This window comes from Apteryx rowi, unplaced genomic scaffold (genome assembly GCF_003343035.1).
Source record: "Apteryx rowi isolate R43461 unplaced genomic scaffold, aptRow1 scaffold_183, whole genome shotgun sequence".
Lineage (NCBI taxonomy): Eukaryota > Metazoa > Chordata > Aves > Apterygiformes > Apterygidae > Apteryx > Apteryx rowi.
Genome location: NW_020448119.1, coordinates 238,128 through 256,646, shown reverse-complemented (window position 1 = coordinate 256,646; position 18,519 = coordinate 238,128). Strand labels below are relative to the sequence as shown.

Genomic DNA, 18,519 nt, shown 5'->3' with positions numbered 1-18,519 from the left:
ACTGATTAGGTGATGTGGCAAGGCAAAGTTATGCATTTGTTAAATTCCTGCACGTACTGTCGTTACTGTAAATGGAGAAGGGAGGATTTCTATCCATGTGTTTTATGTTACAAATAGGAAGATGGCCTCTGTCTGTCAGGTGGGGCAATATTAGCAAGGACAGCAAAACATAAAAGAAAAAAGAAACCATGTTCCAGCATCCTCAAAAGGAGCTGAGCAACAGAATGCAAAACATTTTTGGAAGTTGAATTGGCTTCTTTCATACCTCACAGGAGGTGCCAAACAAATTATAAAGTCAGATGTGTCCAGTACAAATGAGGTTGTCTTGTATTATTCCAGCAAGACTTCATGCCCCCTTCCGCATCCTCCATTCTACAATTCAAATACGCTTTTCAAATTTACTCCTGTGACTCTAACTGAATGGGTTTCTCCTGAAACTGAGATATTCCAGAAAATGACACCTAGGTTCTCAAGGTCTTCAGTGTTCTACTTATTTTACTTGCCCAAGTGAGTCCCTCAATTTAGACTTCACTTCTTTCTCCTTTCTTTCCTTGTCTTTCTCCACATACTTTGTTTTTTCTTCTAAACCCCTCCATTCCACAGATCTCAACACTCCTCCTCAATTCTTGTTCATGTTTAGATGGAAGTGAGAGTAAGGTAGGATGAGGTTTGCGTCATGGGAGGTGCTTCCAAATAAGCATCACATGAGAGCATTCTGAAAGTGGAGCAATAAGACTTCGAGGTTTAGCTGAACTGCTGTTGAGAGCAGATTCAGCCAAACCCCAACAAAGCATCATTACACTAGAATGAATGTTTCACAGAGTAGCTATTCCAGAATAGCATGTATTGACATGCCTGGATGACACTGGGGAAGAAGGAAGAAAACAAAACAAAACCCTGCATGATACATGTCTTACTCAGAGCAAGGATTTTAATTGTCCTTGCTCTTCTCTTCTTCCTTTGCAAACAAACTCTCCCATTCTAGTTCCATGCATATGTCTTGTTCTGTGGAGACAGGCAGACTCAGTTGCACTTCAGCTCCCCTTGTTTCCGAGTAGGTGGTCAATGGCAGGGCCTCGGTTATAAGGTCTTACGACACATACATAGACTTAAAAAGCACCACATGTCTTTATGGAGTTCTAACAGTAAGACATCAGATAACAGGCTACCCTGTTCTTTTGCATGTCTTGAATTCAAGCCTTCTCTCCTGCCCCCTCCCCTCCTTTTTTTTTTTTAAATCAGGAATGGCAACTATCCCTTTAAAGAAGTATGTTATCAGTATTCCCACTCTGATCTTGTGCTACTTAAACCCTCAGCTTTAGGGGCCTACTTATCAAAATTTAACATCTGATGAGGGTTGCACGCTGGCAGATTTTTTTCTCCATAAATGCCTAAGGGTTTTAAAAAGAAAGTTGCCCTGCTTTCCCTCACAGAAAGATCACAGTGCTGCTGACTTTAAAATTTCCCTGGTGTAAAACTGCAATAGCTCAGCACAGAATCAGGCACCAGTTTTGATCTGGCAACAAAAGCCTGCCCTGTTCTGAGCCCTGGAAACTACACAGTTTTCCTGGACTGGACCACAGCCTCACTGAGAACTGATAAGCAGCTCTTCTTTACAAATAAATCAAAGGGCACACAGCACTTCTTTGGCACACAAACTAGTTTTAGGCAATATAATTTGAATAACATTTCTATYGTTTGCTGTTTATGCTAGAGCTTCAAAGACAAGTCACAAAAAGTGACTTTTAAAATTAAAAATATATATAAATACTCTGCTAAAACAAGGCTATAATCCCTGTAAACATTTCACAGTAAAATCAATTTAAAACCTTCATTCCAGAAGTTTGAGACGAGGTTTTCTAAACAACAACAAAAAAAAGGATATTTGGACCAAAATCAAAACTGTATTAAAAGGCCTTTCCACATTCCTTTTCTGAAAAGAGTAAATGCCTCAAAACCAAAACACATCAGCAAWACAAACTGAGCACAAACTCTGTTATCCTGAACAATCAAAGCTCCTCATGTTCAGCAGATGAGGGAGAAGCACACACCAGCAATTCTTGCAACCAGAGGCAAAACCTAAAGTCTATCATGGACACTAGGAAGGACTGTAGGCTCATGCAGGTGAGATCAGTTCCAAAGGGATTTGGTGTCCCATACAGTGAGTCAGAAATCTTTCAGAGGAGAGATTTTAGTCTCTCTAGAAGCATTAGGAAGAACTCAAAAGACTGGGACTCCAGTTTGGAGAGAAGGTTGGGTGGGGGAGAGGTTAGGACTGAGGTTTGCAAAGCCATGGGGGCTACGGATAGGCTGGATGCAGAACTGTTGTTCAGCAAAGCTCACAACATGAGCACCAGGGACTTTCAAATGAAACTAGCAGGAAAGCGGTTTAAAACAGACAAAAGAAAGTGCTTCCTTTCGCAGACAGTAGTGACCAAGTAGTGACTCAGTAGTGACCCTGTCACCATAGGAGATTGCAGAGGCAGAGAATATTAGCAAGTTCAGAAAGGAATTATACTAATTCATGGACAATGGGTCTGTGAGCAGACGTTAAAGGGAACAGGCAGAGATGTACCTCCTGACATCCCTAAAACCACGATTATGGATGCTGGAAGAGCATGAGGCGAATGGACCACATAGGTCCATTTAGCGAGGCTCACACAGCATCTCACTAAATAACACCTTCCATTGCCACTGTCACAGACAGAACACTGGGCTATGTAGAGCACTGGTCTGACCCAGGAGAGCATTTTCCATATGTTCATGTTCCAGATGTTATTTACCTGGGCCAATCGCTGCTGTGCCAGTCACAGCTGCACAGAGACAGCACTGTCCTGAACTGGAAACCTTCAGCTCCCCACTGCCTCATCAGCTGTGCTTTGTTTCCCCAGTATTATTTTGATTATTTATCTTGTGATACTCCCATATTATGAAACTAGTAGAATGCATTACCCCCAGCAAATTCTAGCAATACCATTCTAGATAAAATCTAGTAGAAAAATGACACATCATCAGGCAGGGAGCTTTCTTACATTACTGTGAGTCCCTCTGAGACAGTCTTGCACCTCAAGGCACAACCCAGTTCTCCACTGCAACTTACACAGACAGACTTTGGAAACACAAGCAGGACAGACACAAGGCATCTAAAAAAACCATTCTTACTCAAGTTCCTTACTTTCTTTTCTCCCACCTCAGTAATGCTGGTCCAATAGGCTCTTCCTCCATATTCAGTCCCAGTCCAAAATGCTCTGGAATTAAGTCTTTGCTGATACCCAGTGACCACAGCAGTCGATCAAAACTGAAAACAAGCTTTCAAAGCTAACCAAACAAGAAGGTTCCAGGCTTGCAAAGAGGCTACCAAACAAGTTTATTAAAGTGCTGGGGTTGGCGTGGCACTAACACCGCCCTTCAACAAGAGTCTGTGATGGAAACTAGTCTCACCTAATGCGGAAGAGAACCGGGATTATCTGTCACAGGCTGAGCCTCAGTAAGGCGAGGCTGCAGCTGCTGGAATGATGGAGAGTCTGCTATAAAAAGCACATTGCTTGACAGCTCCAGAATTTTGGCTAGAAAAAAAGGCTTCATGGTTCAATACTGAGTTCTCCCAGCACCATTACTGAAAGCACATATTAGACAACAGACATTTCAAGAATGAGCAGACCAAGACTTTCCCAAATAAAAAGTATGCAGACAGACTTGTTCTGACATACTTTGCTCCCAAAGGGAGGGGAGGGTCCTTGCGATACTCTAACAACCTATGTGTTAAGTCCTTCAGTGCTTTGGTACTCTTATATCCAGAACTCAACTTGTAGCCATTGGGAGGAGGAAAATTGTGGGGCATAGCTTTAAAAAAAAGAAATCTTTGAATTCTTTTTCTCCACTTTGATCCCACATCAGCTTGGTGAGGACTGCAGACATCTGTCTCCTGCAGTGCTTACAGCCAAATTAGTTTCAGCTAATTACTAACTACAGAGAAGCCAAATACTTTACATTAGCAGTCCACAATCCCCTGTCACTCTTGTTCTGTTTAAAAACAAGGACTGTGTTTAAGGACCACTTTTTAAAGAAAGGTCACCAGATAAATTTAGATCTATTCAGTTGGCTGGCTGTGGTAGTTTGTTTTTAGATACACTGTTTACAGAGCAAAAAATAATATGATTTGACTGGCAAGAACTTTTCTCATGGAAATTAATTATTTTTAGGTGACCTTCTTTAAATTGTCCTGCAAATAGGTAACAAAGAAACAGCACAACTGTAAGGAAAAGCTAGGACTCTTTCAGAACTGTGATTAGGATGGCAAACATATAGGTCACAGGTATTTCAGTACTGACACTGCAGAAAAGAGTCTTTAAATTTTCAGTCAAAACCCAGAGAACTTTATTCATTAAGGATCAAGAGTTCCCCAATTGGATGCTCTGTACCAGTCTTAGTATTGCTAGGTAAACTGCTTATCAAAAGTTTCTGAATGCATCATTAAAATAAATTAAGAGACAAGTGGCATTGCATACACATTGCAAACAGTGAAGCAACACAGGGTGAGTCTGTCTGGAAGATCAGAGTCAGGCTTCTACATCCAAAGAAAGAACACACACACACACCCCAAAAAAAAACAAAACAAAAACAAAAAACCCAACACCACAGCAAACCCAACAGAAGAGTAACAGAACTTTTGGAAGACACTATCAGTAAAGGCAACAGAAACCTTGCAGTTCAATCCCATTGCCCATACTTTTCACATTAAACCCTATAAAGCCTGAAAAATCTTTTCAGTCCACTATGCTCACCTCATAAGTCCAGCTGTCTTGTGTAGAGGAGACTTTTCTGCCTGCTTCCCTCTCTGTTTCATGTCAGATAGTCGCTGCCGCATGTTGATGGTCATCTCTGAGCTCAGACGCCATATGAAGATGCAGCTGAAAGAGGGAAAAGTAAGGCTGAGGTTAAGTCATAGTTCAGTTCATAGTCATTATCAGTTCCCTTTGCAGAGGGAAACAAGAGCCCTTCTGTCTGTGGCAGGGAGAGACACGTGCAGGCATGGCTTTATGGAAACTCAATCCCATCACAAGCCTCTTGACAAAAAGGTCAATCTGCCTGCAAAGACTTCCTGTGGACAAGAGTGACTGCAGAAGTATTTGCACAGACTCACGCCTGATCCTACACCTTTATTTCACTATCCGACCAGCTGCTGATGGAAATGCCATACAAAAGTCACTCCATGTTCAGCAGGATAAATGGAGTCTGGCTCTCTATGGATTGTCTTTTGCATCCTCTAACATTGATTAAGCTGCAACCTCTGACTGCAACTTCTTTGGGCAAGACCCTGTTAATGTCTYTCCCATAGATTTGCTGTGTTGTTACAATGGCTAAGACTATGCTGTAGCATTTTTTGCAGTCAGAGTACTCCTAATATTGATCTACTAGGACTACCTCCATGAAACTTCTACAAAATTTGATCAAACTTGGTCAATGGATTAATAGCTTTTAAGAGAGGGAAACAAACACTGCAATCTCATGGGTCTTATTTTCTTTGGAAATCTGGCTAAAAAGTGAAACTTTTCATCACATTAGAGAATACTGTATCTCATCTTAAGTTGCTAGAAAATAAAATGAACAAGGTTTTCTTTGAAATTTAACCTCAGTGCTAACTGGTTCTTTTCATCTCATCCATCTTCCCTGTCTAGCTGGGTATAATTACATAGATATACAAAGAGAAGTGGTGCTTTTGCTTTCATTTATAAAATCCTGCATGCTGCTTTGGAATCCAAAGAGCATTTCATCAAGTTCTCCAAGACCCATCAGTATCACCATACTTGTACTCCAGTTCACCAAGGAGTTTTCAATGAGGGGCTTTCCCATCTTCCTCATCAGTTGACAAGAATTCCATTGCTCTGCTATTTAAAAGAATGGTCATGAATTTTGCTCTCTCAGACCTGAGGCAAATACCCCAAGCACCAGGATCCTGAATGCCTGGGACAGGTTCTGCTTTTTTTTTTTTTTGGTCCCCTCATGGGAAGACATTTTAAAAGGTTGAATTTTCATCCTGCTCAAAAGCAAACAAAAAAACCCTTTTTTTAGACCGTAGAGTTTTTAAATGAAAAACAGAAATTTCCTTTCTTGCAGCCTGCCCTAGTCCCTTCATGAGGAAACTCAGGAACATCACTCCCACCTACTGAAGTCACGCACAGATACAGAGACTTCCCCTTCACAGTGAAAATGCTGTCATCCCCCTCCCCAGCTTTTTAGCCAAAAGACAAAGTTTTGAGGCACTGCATCTGGGAGCTATGGTAACCTAGGGCAGTCAGCTGCTTACCCTGAAACAGCAGCTCTATTGAATATAGCAGCAGCTATAATTTGCTGCTGAGACAATACTGAAAAGCAGGAAATGCAATTCAGAAAGCAAATCTGGCCTGTTCATTTATCCCACCCCCACCTAGAGATAAGCAAACAGTATGAATTTACAAAAACATTAGCATTCAACACAAAGCAGTAGACAAGTATGCTCCCACCTACCCCTTTTTGCTGCAGCTTTTTTTCCTTGCAGTACTTTTCTCACATGGTCTTCCCAATCCTTGTGCTTTCTTCACCTCCATTTTTCTTTCTATTCTCAGTTTTATTCTTTGCACATTCTGCTGTGTGCAAATAGACTATTTTCTCTGTTCTTCTTTGAAAAACACTCTTTCTCCTCTCCTTACAGCTAGGTTCTTAGTGAATCCTTTCCTCACTTCTCATCTACCTCCTCCACACCCTTGGTGAAGAAAATGACTCTCCCTCTCTCATGTAAATAGTCAATAAGGGATCACTGCACTAAATCACAAGGATCACTGGACAGCTCACACCTATGTCTCTGGAAGGTATCAGAAACCCAAGACAAGAGAACTCTTCACTCTACAACTTTTCTCCTAATGTATTTAGGCATATGATAGGTTAAATAAGAGAAAAACAGATTTTTTTTACAGAAAGCCAGAAATAACCAACTAATGCAATTTAAGATCATACATTGTATGCTCTGTAACAACAAACCCATGAAAACTCTTTTTCTTCTTGCAGGTTCAATTGCGCTTTATTAATAGAGCAGAGAGGATGTTGACTGCTCTAGCCTTGAAATGGCACACTCAAAAGCATCATTTCTCAAAGGAGAAATGTTATTAGGTTCAGCTGATTTAAGCATGCACTGACTCCAAGAGCAGAGGGTCCACTCTCCTCACAGCCATTACATTAGGCACATACTTGTTTTTTTCCCTTAGGCTGCATGCGGTGATTACTTAAGCTTTTGGGGAGCTGATTTAGCTCACTAAACCAGCAGAAAACTCAGATGAGGGAGGGGAGGGTGCTGATTTAGTGACCTGAATCAGCTTATTGAGGGCGCAGGCAAGCACCCCAGCTGGCTAAGGGGAGCAGGGAAGAGGATGATATGGACAGGAGCAAAGAGTAGGGACAGGTCTGTCCCTCTTGGCAGCAGCAAGCTGCTCGTGAAACCCCACCCACARGAGCACCGCAAGACCAAGTTTTGGCACCGCTGTTCAGAATGTCACGAGCTGCATTACACTGCCCAGCTCCCAGCTCTGGGGGCTGGTAAGGAACCAGGCCACATCCTTGTCTCCTTCCAGCTGTTTTCCAAGTAATATTAGTAGGAAATTGTACCTACACTCTGAAAACCACAAGGGATGCACTTTATCATCCTTTCATGAAATGAGAAACCCACGTAAAGCTCTGCGACCTTTGCTCTGCTCACATTTAGGATTCAGAAAGTTCTGTGGTTGCTTTGAACTCCATAAAACACCCCTCCAAAAAAGTTCTACCTTCCTCCTGGAGACACTTTAAATCTAGTGTGAGCTGATATCACAAATAAGCAGAYCCCTCTTACCTGTCACCAGAAACAGAGATGAGATGTTTGCAGTCATTACTGAATTTCATCCCAGTTACGATCTCTGTGTGAAATAAAGAACAGGAAAAAAACATCCTTGAATTATTCTAATAAGCAGCACAGATCATTAGCCAAATAGCCTTTCTGGGCTCAGATCAGCTATTTAAATTCTGATCAAAGTCAACATATTTCCTGCGTCAGTATGCCCTAATTGCCATATGCATCTAACACAGGATCTAGGTTTAACACAAAAAGGGTATCTCATGGCAAAATGAACATGATAACTGAAGTCTCTTCTTGCCTAATATAGAATAGTGCCTGCATGCTAGGAGCTGAGGATATATCATAAAGAAATTTAATATATCTAAGAAAACAAACAACAACCCCCCCCACACACAGACCACCTTATAGGCCATTAGAAAAACCGTATACTGTGAACAAATAAAAGGTCTGGCAGGCATTTATATATATATGTGTGTGTGTGTGTGTGTGTGTGTGTGTGTGTACGCACGTGCGTGTATTTTATATATTAGGAATGCAACAGAAAAAAGCTGAAATTACAATGGAGTAAGTTATTGAAACTTCAACCAGCTATAAGCTAGCCAAAAATAGCCATAATGCTTAAAAATTTGGGAGAGAGGGGGAGAGACCTTCAGGAAAGCTTTGACTAGTATCATACACTACTATATAGCCACCAGCAAGAAAACATATTTCCAGAAGTTTACATGACCTACCTGAGTGCCCATACATGGTAGCAACACACTCGCCAGAATAGAAATCAAAGATGGAGAGGTTCTTGTCAGAACAACTGGTTGCAATATAAAGACCAGATGGATCAGTTTGCACCTGTTTAGGAGATAAGTACAAAGATCTGGTGAGAAAGCGCCTTTAAGCTGCATAAAAATTGTCCAGAATGTCAAGGACAGTGGCAGAATCACCACAAAGAAAATTCAACACTTGCCCAGGCCCTCAGTCCAGAGAGCAGAACAAATCTATTTTATAAAATATTTTATATTAAAAGTTTATATTTTTCATTCCTGTTCCAACATATCTATCCAAGTAAAATGCCACGGTCCTCTGCTTGGCAGTGCTTAGGTTGTCTGGTCTTCCCACTGTAGAGAACCTCATCCATCCACTTGAATGAATCCAAGAAATACTAGAGTGCTGAAGGCTGCAAGCAATCCCCCGTACCATCCCACAGGGAGGCAGCTGGGCATTGGAGGGAACTGCGCTCATCTTCACAGCAAGGGGTAGTAATAGTCAAGAGCAATGCAAGTTGCTCCCACAAGAGTGATCTAGTACCAGTCTGTTCAGCATTCCAGAACAAAAAGCCTCCAACATGATTAAACTATTAAAACTATCTCCAACCTTAGCAGAGACTAAAGGCCCTTATATTAAATGCCATTATGACCACAAAGGCACCATCACCAGTCTGGACAGACTTAAACCTCTTTCCTATCTCCTTTTAAGTACTGGGGTCTTATTGTCAATGGAATTCAGTTTCTTCTATCTTTGGTTCAAAAATCAGAGTGGGGAGAGTTAAGTGAAATATTAAAAGACTCCAACCTGGAGGACAGAAACCAACAAAAAAATTCAACACTGCAGAAAAAAAATCTTTGCTGATGATGTGGTCAAATCTCCAGATTCACAGCTCCTGTTTTGTTTATATATACATCCCTGTATTGTTTTATCTTGGATCAAGCAATAAAACCTGATCCAAATGCCTTGTTAGGTCTAAAGCATTGCTGCACAGCAAATATTCTGCTTTGTCTTTTGTAAAACTTCAAGGAGCCAAGAGTGAAAGTGTTTGTTTTAAAGGACGCAGGGTGTTTAGATAATTTTTTGGTTATATTTGTTTTGTTGCTCTATCTTCTGCTTCACATATCACTGCTTGGGTTCCAATTGTTAAACTGTAATGTGTGTTATGACCTCAGAACAACAGTCCACAAAAGTTTAAATTCCAGAGTCAACTGTAATCCCTTGGTCACATAATTGCCCTAAAAATGAATAAAGCAACTTTAAAAAAAAAAAAAAAAAAAAGAGATTCCCTGCTTGTGCTACTCATGAAAAAAACAGCATAAAGGATATTAAAAACCAAAAATCCAGCCACAAGCAACATTTCATGATTTGTGGTCTTAAAAGATATAAACAAGCACCTGAGCTTACCAGCAATAAAATATAGCACTAATTTTTCATTTTCATTGCTCTGGCTTATAAAAACTGTGAGGGAAGAGGATTTAGATAGACACAGAGCAAGAGAACTTATTTTGTAGAAACAGAAGAGGTGACACTTACAGTGGTTTGCTTTTCTCTTCCTTTTACACAGTTATTTATGCCCATCAATAATACTGCTGGCCTGCTCAGCTGAACAAAATACTTATYTTTAAAAGTAGAAAAAAACATCCGTGAAAACAAATATGACATAAAAGCAGCTTGTTTGGTAAGCTGAGACACTTTTTGGCCATGTCAATTGGTCTTTCCCCTTTAAAGACAAGAATGCACCTCTTCTGCATCCCAATATATTGGCATTACTCCTAATCACTAATCTTTAACACACCTGGTTTATCAGGGGAAGCACAGCACAGCGGCAGAAGTGGGTGTGCTATCCCAAGGCCAGGATACACTGAGCAGGCAGGTGACAAAGAAATACAAAAAGAGTCTGTCTAAGCAGTACTGTGTTTGTCCAGCGTTCCAAGGCTGCCAAAAGAACATGGGCTTTTCTGGGCAGTTGCTACTTAATTTCATCTACTTTTAGAGCGCTTCACTTGCATCTGTTCTCTGGCAACCCATCTGACATTTCACTGATTTCACAAGTTTTTCCAACTCTGATCAATAGGCAGCTTCAGCTTATAAATCCTAAGAAAGATAATCAAGAAAGCCAGAAGGAGCTCTTCTAGAGCAGAAAGTAAAGGAAGGATTAGTTGCAATTTGGCTTCCCAGACGCACTTAAGGAACTGTAAAGAAAGTGTCAAGGAAGCCTTTTATTTTTCAGAGGCATTCAAGAGAAATACCCTTGGCTTTTGTGAGATGTGACACGTAAATGGGCTAGATTATCTCTTGATGGATACTGGTGCAGTTCTACTCGCTATCACAGTGCAGACCTTTGCCTCACTTCAGACACAGGACAGAAGGACCTGCTTCGTCATTTATTCATTCATTTCACATTTTAGTCTGATGAAATCCAAATGTATTACCAACCTCTAAGGATGGAGGTAGAAAGAAGCAGCAGCAAAATAAGGGAAAAAGTATAGGCCAAGCAAAAAGAAGAGTTTCTGCATTCAGATTTGTATTTCTTTCTTAGTTAAATGCTTTACATTGCCCAGCTAAGAGCAGCTGTTGGCCAAGTTTATCTTTATACAAAGCTGGACTTTTTTTTAAGTTCATGCTTTCAGGGCCCAGTGTCTGAGACGCACCATTTTAAAATACGTGCTTAAAAATTAATGCATATTAATTAAGAAGTGGAGTTCAAGTAATCCACTAAGTAACTGACAAGGAAAGTTCAAACATTGTTGCAGTCTAGATCTATCCCTAACTTTGAGCCCCAAGCTGCACTCCGAAGACCTGGGAAAAAAAAAGGGAGAAGAAAGTGAATTTGTAACAGCTTACTTTGATGAGGGTACCATCTTCACCTTGGGATCCCTTGTAAAGCTTCTTCTGCTTCCCACTGCTTATGTTGAAAATCCTTAGGAAGACATTAAGAWAACATCACTCATTATGCCCATGCACTGCTCTGTGGCTCTTGTCACCAGGATCCTTTTCCTTTTCTGCTCCTCATGCCAGGCCTCATGGCACATGAGAGATAGGGCACAGGGCCAAGCTACAAGAAGTGAAGCTATGATGTCCATGAACTATAATCACCAATCATTCAAGTGGTTTAACCACCAATCTGGGAAGTAATGCAGTGTCCCAAGACTGCACGATAAAATACCAAGTAGATTATCTGAATTAAAAGTTAAGGTTGATTCTCAGGCTGATAACCAAGAACAAGTTTAGCGCCACGGCATTGAAGGAGAAGTCAGATGGGAGAGAGAAAGCCTTGTCACACCAAGTAACAGCTACTGGTAACATAGCAAGAATGGCACTTACTAAGCTCCAGCAAGTCCTCCCTGTTATAAAAATACCCGTGGCTCCTTCATACTAAAGGACAGAACTAAGAGAAACAAGACCCTTTATTTACATCAGGATACAAAAACAGGTGACATTGACTATGTCCAAAACTCTCAGCACCTCACCAGCATACTTCAACAGACTGTTCTACAGGACTAGAGTCTCCTTTGCTTTGGAGATGCAGGTAGACATATAGATTGGAAAAATGGAAAATGGAACACAGAATGATACCACTTGTCAAAAGATGGTCACACCTGGCTCAGTTTTAGGTTCCTCCAGTCCCAGATATTTCACAGGAACTCACAGCCTCTCACTGGACAAACCTTTAAAGGCAAAAATTACCACATGGCAGGAGTTCTTGCCACACAGCTCAGTGATGTGCTAAGGCAGGTACACTTGCTGTCCCCAGGACAAAGGTCTTGCTCTACAGAGGAACCCAGCAAAAAGCTTAGAGTCCCATGGACACTCGAGCATATCCACAGTTTTTCATCAGTAAGGGAAAAAGCAGAGTTCATCCTTCAGAGTTTGAGGTGAGGCAGATCAGACTGAAATTCTGTAGCAAAAAACCTAGAACAATGATGGGGGGCAGGGAATGCCTTGGCCAATTCATTTATGACTGCAAGAATATTTTTGAGACAAGTGAACTAACCTGATGTTACGGTCCTGACAACCAATAGCAGCATATTTCCAGCTGGGGTCCACATCCATGTCATACAGAGTGGTCTTCCTAACAATGTGATGTGTTCGGGTAAACTGAACTCCTTCTCCTGTCTAAGTATGGGGTAAAAACTGTGTCAAAGCCAAGGAGTTAACCCATTATTTAAAACTTGTAAATAGAGACGAGTCATCTCATGTAGCTAGCACAAATAAAATAGACTAAATAGACCTGCTGGGAGCAACCAGGACTGGAGGCACAATGAACTCCTCTCTCCAGCCATACTCTTCCACCATTCTTTACAACAGTCATCACAGAGAAAGAGGAGCAGATATCCTAACAGTTCTCTACATTGCCTCCTGATGAGAGAGGTCAGTCTGGGAGCAGCTGCATGCTTCACAGGACAAGTTCTCCTAATGCAATCTCTTGCACTGAGTCACAATAGAAGATACTGAGAATGAAATAGCAGCAAACTCACAGAGAGACACTGATGCCGCTCTTTAAAGCGGCTCCTTTGTGGAGAGATGATTAAAAGAAGAATACAACAGCTGTAATAACATTACCTTCTGCGCGGTGCGGAAGTAGATGCTTTTGTCTGCCCCACAGCTGATCATTCGCACTTTCCCATCATTAGCTGGAACAAAGAGACAGGAGCCGATCAAAAGATAAACAAAGATATGAAGATGAAGGAGATGTTTAAAGCTATACGGTTGTTGATTTATTCCAGTCCTGATTAGCTAAGACTTGACTCCTACTGCACTACAAAGCTGCAGCAAAGCAGAAGCCCCTTCCCAAGAACAGCATTTGTTAGCGTTCAAAGTGCATGAGGTCTTAATACAGAGGCCTCATGCAACARATGAAGACATAATTCTGCCTTCTTCCCCAGTACTATGTTCATGTTCCTGTTCTCTTCRTACTAGAGCACTTCTTAGCAACGTGACAGGAAAAAAGCAGTTTCACGCTGAGTATGAGCCGAAAATAGACAACAGGCACTTTTCAGTCCTCTAAGTCAATGACGTGTTTCTTGCTGCCCTTTCTTACTGAAGGGTCAGGCTCTCCTCCTTCCCCAAGCACTCTTGTAACCAATCTGCTCCTTCAGCAAAGCAAAACCTGATAAAACAACATAATGAAAATGGATCCAAAATCACATAAGTCATTGTACTCACTTAGAGCAGGACTGCATTTAGCCCACAGACTACCACACTGGTCTTAGCTGCCAGGGCCTTCAGTGCATTCCCCCACCTCTTAGGACTTTACCTCGCTGCATTCAAGGCCAGCTCACTGATAAGACAGAGCTGTCAGAGCTTGACTGGCCTTGGAGGTCCTTGAGAAAAAGCTGGAAGAAACTTCAATGGAGGCTCCCCCAAACAGCTAAGAAACCTCAGCAAGGTCCCTGCCTTTCACGTGGGAGCTGCTTTTAAGCTGAGGTTCTCATCCTTGGACCCCACTTGAGCTACATTGCAGAAGCATTGCAGCCATACCTGTGCCTGATCATGTACCGAACTGTTCTGGATGGACTCAACTTCCTGATTTGAACTCAGACCTGCCTTATCACGATAGACTTGCTTGGCGATCACTGATTGTGGCTGACCATGGCTACTGTCTCTGAACCTGATCCTGACCCTGACTTGCTCACTTCTCTTCCTGGCTTGACCTTGGACCTATCTCATCACTGTAGATTTGCCTGGTGATCTGGACTATTGGTTGAATCTGGTTACTGTGACTGTACCTGATCTGCTCCACCTTGTTCGGGTACTGTGGGACTGCCCTCTTGCAGTGAGGTCACTACTTCTGCCACCTGCCCACCTGTCACCCTCAGCTCCTGGCTCCCCTTCCCTTGTGGAACAGCTAGCYCTTGCTGCTCTCTGGCAATAGTACAGTATACCACACTGATGTCTTTGACCACCATTAGTAACTCTCAGCGCTGGGGAAGCACTGTGCTCCATTAGGAAGAATGGAAAGTCTAACACTGGTCTGCAGTGACAGATGTACTTCTGATCAGTTAATCCTGAAAAAGATAATTTTTGAAGACAACCCTGCTCCACTGTTCTCCTCACCAAGATAAGAAGTGGGTGTAACCATCTGACATCAAATAAAGGGAGTGAATCATTACAGAAAACAGTTTTCCAAAGAAATATTGGGAACTTCAACCAGGAAAGGTTTTTTGAGGGTGCAGGGGGAAGGAGAGGATAAAAACAAAAGGGAAAAGAAGGCAAGTATCATCAGATATCACCTTCTGTTAGGACTGCAACTACAGAGGATGACAAAAAAGCAGTGGCAGCTTCAGCCTGGCCTGCCCTAGGGTTTAAGCAGTTAAAATTAGTTTGCAGCTACAATGGGACAGCAGCAGTGCTGAAACCCAGCTTTGGAGAAAGGCTACAATTCCCTACCTGCAAACTTCACAGCAGTGATGGAAGAGGAATGTTCATCCAGGGTCTGCTGCAGGCTGTAGTCCTTTYCAGCATCCAAGACATGAATCAATCTATCCCGACTGGCTGAGGCTAACAGTTTTAACCCTGTCAAAAATTAAAGAGAGTTTTTTCAGTAAAGAGACCTTTACTGAAAAACCATTTGTTCTTCCAGTCACCATTTTAAGACAGCTTCCCAAGAAGTCTTATGGACAAAACATTATGCCATAGCTAACTGCATGAACGGACAAAATGAAAAGCCTCTGSATTTCATGCCACAACAATAGACAGAACAAGTCTCAGTCTCCACCTATGATATTCCATGGAAGAGTATGAGAAAGAAGTCTATTTCAAAGTCTGGACCTACCAGTCCAATGCTACAAGTCTGCTCTGAAATCCAGTAGTTCACCACTGGAAAGCTCTGACATATGGCAACTGCACATTCTGAGTTGTTTAACACTACATTCATATGCAAAAGGAAAGAAGCTCAACTGCATTTACCTGTGTCAGGTTTGGAGTACTCCAGACATAGTATCTCAGAGTCATGGGCTTCCACCTTCAGCATTTCCTTCAAAGATTGCAACTCATATATCCTAAGACAGAACATCGCAGATTGCAGTGTGYTTAATAAAACTGGCAAGATCTAGTTTTGAGTGTCACACCCACTCAGCCCTCATCCTGCCCAAGAAGCTCTATGAGATTACCTGAGAGTACCTATCCTGTCCCCCGAGGCCAGATGCTCCCCACTGGGGCTCACACACACAGTGCGTATCCCCACCTTCGTGTCCATCACTTGCGCATCAGCTTTGTCTGCACTCCCGCCCGAGTTGTAATCAGTATCCAGGAGTACCTGAGTGTTATCGTCTACATAGATGATTTTCATCAAGTCCTGGGGACACAATACACACAGAAATATTAACTAGTTACTAAAGTGAAGCAACTCCCTTAGAAACTGGGCTCCTGGCAAAAGTATACCCTTGCTGGCAGTAATTGTGTAATTGGTGGCATCTTTTGGCTGGGAGCAAGCACTCAGCCTCTTCGTATCATAGGGGGAAAGTTGCACAGCTGTGTTTCATGATCATTCTTTGCAAGAGATTTCCCTTGGTTCTGGAAGCTAACAATCTCCTGCACAGAGACAAGCTCTGGGATTAGTGATTACAATAAAACAGGAGCCAGAGCAGGAATTTAGAAGACTTATAGGGAACACCCAAGACAGCCCATGCCTTTTGAAAACTCTGGTAGAGAAAGCAGGAGCTTTTTTCCACCATGAGCAGATTGCTGAGAAAGGGCAGACCCATGCCCATGGGTCTTCCAAAACAACTGATAATGGAAGCAAACATCAAGAGGCAATCACTGGACTGCACAAGTATCCTCTCTCTTATACAGATGAGTTTAAAATTTTTCTTATCCAACCTCTATCTCATTTAGTACATCTTTTCCAAACAAATTTTAAAGTGATTATACATTACAGAGATGGAGAAAAACAGAAACAGCCCTCTTGAAGCATATGGCATGAGCCATTTTGGAAAAGGCCAACCTTGGTGAACCCTTGGGTGGTTTTGGAAAGAGCAAGAGTCCAATGGCCATTTCAGACAAACGGTCTTTAGACCTAATACTCCCTTTATGCTTCTTCAGGTCCACATCTCTTGCCAGACTTGTGCTCTCCTTACAGAGAAGTCTGTGTTGATTTAGAGGCACTGAGTATTTGGACCTTAACTTGAGAATACTTGTGCATGAGGGAGAGCATCCCCCAGGGCAAGGAGGTGATCAAAGCCTGGAATCTTACGTTGCTGAGGATGTTGCGGTGCAGCGCTGTGCCGTGAATGTTGGAGCTCTCAGTGTTCCACAGACGAATAGTGTTGTCAGACGAACAGGTGATGAAGGAACCAGGGGGTAGGCATGACTGATTGTTGTCCTTCACCTCCGGATACATCTAAGGTCAGGTAAAATCAGCCCCAAATGAGATCCCCCTGCACCTGGCATTCTAGATACTAGTAGCAAGTTTCAAAATACGACCAGATGAAAGAGCTGTCCTCTGTTTTGTAAAGGCCAGAGGTAGCCAGGAATTCTCCCGATGAAAACCTGCTTGCAAGCCAGAGCTTCATACTCGCTTCAAACAAAYGCTGGCTGAGGTTCCCTGAGTGTAGAACATCCCTTTAAGAAGCCTGCAATAAGCCAGCATCCTTTGTATTTAATAGTTCAAAGATAGCACCTCAAAGACCATGCAATAACCACCTTACAATGTTGTTTGAGATCTTCAAACACTACTGAGGGTTTATAAGCCAGGAGAAAAAGGGAGAAATGTAATTAATAAAATGCTTAAGAAGAATCCTCAACATCTTCATTCTTTCTTTCCAGTTCTCCTTTTTCTGACCGCTGTTAGGACATATTRTTTCTTATACCTCCTTTTCTTCCCTCTCTCCTTCTGAAGGAAAGCCAGCTGGACAGACTGGATGGCAATAGCCACTTGAGAGGCTAATGCAGGATGCCCTGGTAAATAGGCTAAGGGGGATTGGAGTTGAGGTCTAATCACTTGTTTCATTTCTTTGACTTTGGAACACTTGCTCACCACAGACTTCAAACACTTTTTGAGGTCAACACTAAAATCTTGGGCATTTTGTGAAAGAAACCACTGCACCCAGTTTTGTCCAGTTCTGCCCCTTCTCCCACCTCTCACCTTTTTAATACTGGGATTTTTTTTTTTTTTTCCCCCAGTAACACACTGCATCTCAAATATTTGGTCAACCACTGCTGTGCAGCCAAAGAACTGCTCCCAGCTCCAGCCCAAGCCCTGTAACAACCACACTAACCACAGAAAATAATTCGAGTTGACTCTCTCTCTCAGCAATAAGTGTTTGCATTTAAGTTTGACAGCTCTTCAGATGATTTCCGCAGCCACAACCCATGATCCAACACTCACGTCTGCAGACAACATTCTCCATCTGTCATTACCTCAATGTTCCATACGCAGGAAGAGTGGTACAAAGCGGAGTAAACCTTGCCCACTTTCTTCGGGTCTTTGACATCCCACACATATAAGCTGTGGTCGTTGTATACACAGGAAAGCCACTGGTTGGTGGGGTCAAAGGTCAGGGCAATCGTGTCTGGATACTTTGCATCAGCCATACCAGAGAAAAGACGACTGTGCAAAGAGAGAACAACAGCCTAGTTAACGAGTCAAAGCAAGGAGGTCAAGCATGAGAGCTCAGATTCTCCGAAAGGGGATGGCCAGGTGAGAAATACACTGTGCCATAAAAGTAGAGAGAGAAGGCTGGCTGGGAAGACCTGCCTGTTGAACAACTATTGCAGCAAGAAGTCCCAAGAGAGGCCTGAACATCCCAGGGTAGAAGTCATTCACCTTGCTGTATAACCCAGAGTCCAACCACAACAGACTTTTGACTCTCCCTGAAGGATTAAAGAGGACACTTGGTCATCACTGGAAGTCATCAATTACCACTGCATAAGCAGGTGGTAAAATCCAAGTCAAA

At 42.3% G+C, this 18,519-nt stretch overlaps 1 protein-coding gene across 5 annotated transcripts in view; it reads right to left on the bottom strand.

Moving 5' to 3' along the window:
• Positions 1 to 18,519, bottom strand: part of MAPKBP1 (mitogen-activated protein kinase binding protein 1) — a 103,399-nt gene that overhangs the window by 21,021 nt on the left and 63,859 nt on the right. For all 5 annotated transcript variants that reach the window (XM_026061602.1, XM_026061603.1, XM_026061604.1 and 2 more), the window contains 11 exons: positions 17,984 to 18,173; positions 16,818 to 16,964; positions 15,736 to 15,920; positions 15,533 to 15,624; positions 15,014 to 15,139; positions 13,187 to 13,257; positions 12,618 to 12,739; positions 11,468 to 11,543; positions 8,596 to 8,707; positions 7,862 to 7,925; positions 4,785 to 4,910 (listed from right to left, as the gene is read on the bottom strand). In XM_026061602.1, the coding sequence (XP_025917387.1) occupies positions 4,785 to 4,910; positions 7,862 to 7,925; positions 8,596 to 8,707; positions 11,468 to 11,543; positions 12,618 to 12,739; positions 13,187 to 13,257; positions 15,014 to 15,139; positions 15,533 to 15,624; positions 15,736 to 15,920; positions 16,818 to 16,964; positions 17,984 to 18,173 (1,311 nt within the window). The remainder of the gene's footprint in view (positions 1 to 4,784; positions 4,911 to 7,861; positions 7,926 to 8,595; positions 8,708 to 11,467; positions 11,544 to 12,617; positions 12,740 to 13,186; positions 13,258 to 15,013; positions 15,140 to 15,532; positions 15,625 to 15,735; positions 15,921 to 16,817; positions 16,965 to 17,983; positions 18,174 to 18,519) is intronic.